This window comes from Gymnoscopelus microlampas (genome assembly GCF_963454915.1).
Source record: "Gymnoscopelus microlampas genome assembly, chromosome: 24".
Classification (NCBI taxonomy): Eukaryota; Metazoa; Chordata; class Actinopteri; order Myctophiformes; family Myctophidae; genus Gymnoscopelus; species Gymnoscopelus microlampas.
In genome coordinates this window covers 7,201,542-7,208,243 of record NC_139961.1, presented here as the reverse complement: position 1 = coordinate 7,208,243, position 6,702 = coordinate 7,201,542, and the positions used below count along the sequence as shown (strand labels likewise).

The 6,702-nt window shown below is 43.3% G+C and overlaps 1 protein-coding gene across 1 annotated transcript; it reads right to left on the bottom strand.

Moving 5' to 3' along the window:
* Positions 1-246: 246 nt before the first annotated feature.
* Positions 247-3,382, bottom strand: LOC311040524 (piggyBac transposable element-derived protein 2-like; the record flags this gene model as incomplete). Its single annotated transcript, XM_084050855.1, has 4 exons — positions 247-1,576; positions 1,670-1,733; positions 2,261-2,296; positions 3,164-3,382. 4 exons carry the CDS (start codon positions 3,380-3,382, stop codon positions 1,020-1,022), a joined length of 876 nt encoding a protein of 291 aa, XP_083906981.1. The 3' UTR covers positions 247-1,019.
* Between the last annotated feature and the right edge of the window lie 3,320 nt (positions 3,383-6,702).

The following is a 6,702-nucleotide window of genomic DNA, read 5'->3' as shown; positions in this document are numbered from 1 at the left end:
CCGTTTATACCTATGCCCTTTACTGTTTCACTCCAAAGTGCAAGATTACTTCAGCTCATTCAAACTCAAGTTATATACATCAAATAATAAATAATAATTCAAAGTTCAACTTCAAAATGTCATATATAGAAATAGAAAATGTCAGAAAGGTTTCACAAATAACAGACTCTCAAGCACTAAAGAGATTCGACCTGTTTATTTTAGCCTTCAGTGACACACATCTGTAGATCAGACATCAGAGAAAAGTGCATTGTTTTTACACAGGCATGTATTACACTGTAACATTGTCCTAGTGACACCAGTCACCAGTTCACATTTGATGTTTTACTATGATCACAGACAGGGGAGGTAAAAACAACCAATATTTTTTCTTGGTGTGATACAGTGTGTAACACTCCTCAGCATGGAGGGGCATCTTACAGCTAATGCACATCAACCTCGTCTCGCTCCCCTTTCCCTTTCGGGAACAGACCCTGCACACCCTCACTGCACTCTTTTGGCCGCGGTGGGGGGGAGTGCGACAAGCTTATGCGCCGCTACATCACAATTCAGCCTGCTCGGAGGGTCTTTTCTTGGTGTTACAACATGAAGCCATATACTAGACTAGGCGACTCCCTAGAATTCACTATTCTTTTCCTCCTCTCTGACTTGAAGGGTTTTGGTTTTAGATTGTATATGGACAATTTTTACAATTCTGTGGAGCTGTTTGAACTTCTTCTTGGCCTGAAAACATATGGAGGAAGAAAAGAGGCGAACCACTAGTGCTGAGAGAGGTGACAAATTCCAGCCTGAAAGTCGGAGACAGAATGATGCGGCACAATGGCAAAGTCATGTTACTGACATGGAGAGACAAGAGAATAGTGCGAATGATCACAACCATCCACAAGGATGAGATGGAAACCGCCATGGTGAAAAAGAAAAAAACACAGAGATAGAGTGCCACAAGAGAAGCCAGTTTGTATCCTTTCTTACAACAAGTACATGAACGGAGTGGAAAGGCTAGACCAAAACATTAGCTATTATCCCTTCATCAGAAAGACAGCAAAGTGGACCTGATGGACCTGGATGCTTATGTTTTGACTGGGGCAATACAGCTCTTGGAATCTTGTGAGTAAGTACTCTAACAGTGAGCGCACTTTGTAGATCTTGTCGTCAGCATCAATACAGTCATTGTCACTGAAATGCAGAAACCTCCATATTATTTGGTACCTGTTTCGAGACATGGTCTTACTGAAGTATGGAGTGGTTAGTGGCTCCTCAGTGGACCAATAAAGTTCGATCTCAGGTTTCTGCATTAGGCCCACTTTGACAGGTTTCCATGCCTGTGTTCTGCCATGTGGAAACTCCTTCTGTTCATCTCTGATGTACTGCTCTGCGTAGAGATTAGTTTGCACGCATATAGTCTCTAGCAGCTCGTCGGTGAGGATAAGAGCCAGGAAGTCCACAGGATGAACTGACTGAATCTCAGCTGCAGCGTGGCGAGGACCGGGAACGGCTGTGAAGGGAATGTCCACCGGAGGTTGCCAGTCGGAGTCCTGCCACACAGTGGCTGCAGCTCGGCGCTTCCCACCACCACCTGTAAATTATAGAAATATATAATTACCATGAAATACATATTTTTTTATTTGTGTGGTACAGGTGTGATGAGCAGAACAGAACAAGTCCTTACCTCTTTTTTTTACGGTGTGATGCTGCCTCTTCTTCTTCCTCCTCCTCCTCCTCTTCCTCACTGTCTGAGATCACAGTAAAACATAAAATAATGTGGTAAAAGGTCTAAAGGTCACACACACACACACACACACACACACACACACACACACACACACACACACACACACACACCATTGCCCTAGTGATGACACCAGTCACCAGTTCACTTTCCATGTGTTCACTGTACTACAATTTGTCTCCATACATCCAGTCAAGCATGTCTATACATCATTACAGTGCAGACTGGATGTATGGAGACAAATTATAGTACAGTGAACACATGGAAAGTGAACTGGTGACTGGTGTCATCACTAGGGCAATGTTGTGTGTGTGTGTGTGTGTGTGTGTGTGTGTGTGTGTGAGACAGACAAGACTGTCTGTGACACACACACACACACACACACACACACACACACACACACACACACACACACACACACACACACACACACACACACACACACACACACACACACACACACACACACACACACACACACACACACACACACACACACACACAGCAAATGTGAATATAGAGATGAATTACCTTCCCCAAGACATGCAGATGCTCGTCCTGCTTTTGCTGCCGTCTTTCTCCTCAAAACTCTCTCCTTACCTCCCCTGTCTGTGATCATAGTAAAACATCAGATAATGTGATAAATATAATGTACAATTATGTTCACAGCCAGCATGTCTCAAACACTTTGTCTATGACACCAATCCATTGGGGTCCTAGATATTCAATTCAACATATAAACATATGGTGCAAATGTGAAGGTAGAAATTAGTTACCTTTTCCAAAAAAGACAGATGGTCTTGCATCCTTTCTCCTGCCTGCCCTTTCTTCATCTTCATCTGAAACCAAATATCAAATACTTTAGTAAACAGGATCAAAACGCTGAATGTTGTTTACATGACCTGTCCCTTAGTCGCCTTTGAAGATTTTGACAAATGACAGTGGATCAGAGGTGGAGGCTTCTAGTGCACCTGGCCACCCCAAACCTGATCTAAAAGTATATAATCGTCAGTAATTTGAAAATAACATCAAAGGGACTTGAAAATCATTGTTGACATAGCCTTATGATGACCCCATCAAAGGATTTGTTGTTATTTACACAACCTAACCTCTCTTCCCTTTGAAGTATGCCCCCACACCCCCCCCAAAAAAACATTAGCCAGATCTACAAGTCTACTGCCCCATAGTGAAGTCATAAGCTTCATCATAATCAAATATATCACATGCATAGATTCAGAATACATAATATTCATTCATAAAATACTTTCTACATAAGTAAAACATGATAAAAAAAAAAGACTCGTCTTTTTTTTTTACACCCACGCATCGCCATGCATTGTGAGCTTGTAGATCGGCTATATTCACTTCATCAAAATATGAAATAGCGCCATATCAATATAAAAACTATGTTGTGATGATATAAACAAGTCTTACCACTAGTAAACGATGTCCGACTCTTCGTTGGGCTTGGCTGCCAGCCAAGAGACCCGACATCGTCGCCGCTAAAACTGCTGTCTTCCCCATCGGAGGTATCGCCTGGGCGAACCCACGCTGTCGCTGCCTTCGGTCTCTCGCTCCGTCGCACCCCGGCCGGGGTATCGATCTCGGGTACTGGTGGTGGTACATCATCCGGTACCGGTGGTACGGGTACATCCTCCGGTATGTCCAGTACCTCTTTTTTCAAGTCCTCTGGTACCTTCAAGTACTCAAATATATGCGGAGGAGCCTCAGCTTGCGGCTCTAATGGCGGGGCAGCGGCTGATGATGACCGGCGCTGTACCTTCACGTCCTCCGGTACAACGAGATTAGGTCGCGGCTCTAATGGCGGGGCAGCGGCTGATGATGACCGGCGCTGTACCTTCACGTCCTCCGGTACAACGAGATTAGGTCGCGGCTCTAATGGCGGGGCAGCGGCTGATGACGACCGGCGCTGTACCTTCACGTCCTCCGGTACAACGAGATTAGGTCGCGGCTCTAATGGCGGGGCAGCGGCTGATGATGACCGGCGCTGTACCTTCACGTCCTCCGGTACAACGAGATTAGGTCGCGGCTCTAATGGCGGGGCAGCGGCTGATGATGACCGGCGCTGTACCTTCACGTCCTCCGGTACAACGAGATTAGGTCGCTGCTCTAATGGCGGGGCAGCGGGTGATGATGACCGGCGCTGTACCTTCAAGTCCTCCGGTACGACAAGCTTATCTCCCGGGGGTAATGGCAGGGGTGCTTACGGGAGTTGGAGCGGTCGCTGGGGCGCTGTAAAGGACATGCAGTCCTCCAACGTCCGTTGACCCTGGTCCCTCTGGGGCTCTGCATGTTTGGACTTTCTGCCCCGTTTCCCTACCATCTTTCCTACAATCTCGCCTGACACTCACCTAAATCTCTCGCCAGGCTCCAGGCTCTCGGCTCCGTCCACCAGACGAGACCACCACCTCCTCCCCTCCCCTCCCCCCTCACCTAAACCTTCCGACACCCCGGGTCCACCACCTCTCCTCTCCCTCAACTGTTTTTACAACTAGTACAACTAAAATAAAGAAACTAAACTCACTAGAACTAAACTAAACTCAAAATAACTCAATTTCTCTCACTTTCTCTCTCTTTCTCTCTCGATCAGCTCTGTCTCCGTCTGTCTCCGTCGTTACTCTCTGTCTTGTGTTTGTTTGTTGAATTCTCAAGGCAGCAACTGGTACTACAGCTTGTTTTTGTATTTTTTTGGTCTGATCACATGACTTTTCCGCTCACATGACTTTTCTTTCCATGCAGCAGTAAGATATGAAGACACAGGTTGCATAAGACCACAATACATATTAAACCACAATAAAGACCATAGATCGCATTTATGCGATCTTGGCGGCCATGAAGCGCACTATTTATTAGATCGCATTAATGCGTAATTGGCAGGCAATGTGTTAAGCGAACATTTGTAATTCAATTTTTTGCTTCTGGGGGGTCCCTGGAACAACATATTTTGAGATGGGGGTCCGCGGCCAAATATATATCATTTTAGGGGTCCTTGACATGAAAACGTTTGAGAACCACTGCCGTAGACTGTTAAAAAATAAAAAAATAATGGACGGCCTGGACGACTGGCGTAGCGAGTCCAGGCACCTAGGCTCAATGTAGACTGACTGCGCGTCGCGAGTTCGAGTCCCGAGTCCGACGGCCATTGCTGCGTTTCACTCCCCAAATTTTCAAAAAAAAAATTGTAATTGTAGTGAAAAAAAGTACAATATTTGCCTCTGAGTAGTGGACTAGAGGTATCAAATATCGAACAATGGAATTACTCAAGTAAAGTAAAAGTACCTCTACATTGTGCTTAAGCACAGTACTTTTAAATGTACATAGATACTTTCCACCACTGAACGCACATGTGATAATGAACCTCTTCAAATGTACGTCACACGACGCATGACTATAGACAGGTTTCCTGTTAGTAAACATGAGAGGATATGACCACGCAGAGGAGGGGGAAGCCTATAGAGGGCGCCATTACCCGCAGCAGCTCTGGTCAAATGTCCATTCATAAAAGAAATGGTCTTCACCGGGTTTAATGAAAGTAGATTAAATTATGCAGTTTGTAATACCTTGTTTACTCAATAAAAATAATTTGTCGGAAGTTGGATCTGTTTGTATATAATAGCAGCATTATGCCTATTATGCCTAAAATAGCAGAATTATGGCTATCTAACTCCCGAACATAACAACAGAGTGAACGGCGCAACAATTCGTTTCCCCCGAGCATGCGCAGATTGCGCATTCTGCTCTGTGATGACGTCGCGCGGAAATCCGTCTATAGGAATCCACTTGCTTGGTACGCGCAGTGGAGGGAAAAGTAGGGAGAACGGGGACAAAAGTAACACTTTTTGCATTTCCCTTCATAATTCACAGACTACTTGAAATATCCTAGTCATCTTTTGCTATAAGAAACATATATATGTTCCCTAATTAATAATACAATTTTTAAGCTTTAACTAATAAGGACAAGACTAAAATATCAATTTGAATGCAATGAGTCACAGTGTTACAATTGCCCCCGTGTCTCCCCTACTCACATTTTGTACTTAATTAAAAGTATCAATACTGCAATGTATAAATACTCTGTTAAAGTTCGGAATTCCAAATATACTTGAGTAAAAGTACAAAAGTACTGGTATCAAAATATACCTGAAGTACCAAAAGTAAAAGTACTCATTATGCAGAAATATTCCATTTATGTTTTCAAAATGTATCAAATCTTTTGAAAATAGCAGATCTACAAGCTCACAATGCATTGTGAGCTTGTAGATCGGCTATTTTCCAATGGCCGAAATGTACAGTATATAGGGCTGAGTAAAAGTGGAGTAAAAGTACAATATTTGCCTCTTGAGAAGTAGTGGAGTAGAAGTAAAAGTATTGACAATTGGAAATAATCCGGTGAAGTAAATGTTTTAAGTTATCACCACTTGGTATGCGTATGGTAATGAATAAAGTTCTGCCATATGGAGACATGGTGCAGTAAGCTCTTTGCAGGGCTTACTACTGTATGTGAAATTGCATTGAAAACCATTCTTTTGTTAACCAACCCGACAAAGTAATTACCATTGTTTCAATCATAATCTATGTTCACAGCAGGGCTGTAGCTATAAGCAGTGCATATAAAAAAAACAAGAAAATAGCACAAAAAAAACAATGCATGACATAAATTGAAATGATTTGGCTGTCTACACAGTATGTAATTACACAGCCAATTCTTGAGAGTTAACCCATTCAATCCGGGAACGCATCTCTGTCATTTTAGAGGTCTTTGGCTATTAAAAAATAGCAGATCTACAAGCTCATAGTGCGGCACCGAGTGCCGCGCTATGAGCTTGTAGATCTGCTATTTTTGAAAAATCGTGAAAAAGTGAAAATCTTTGAATATATATATATTTTCCAGGGACCTCCAGAAACAAAGATGTGGGTTAAAATGTTGTTTAAAAAAAATTATGTATTCAAAC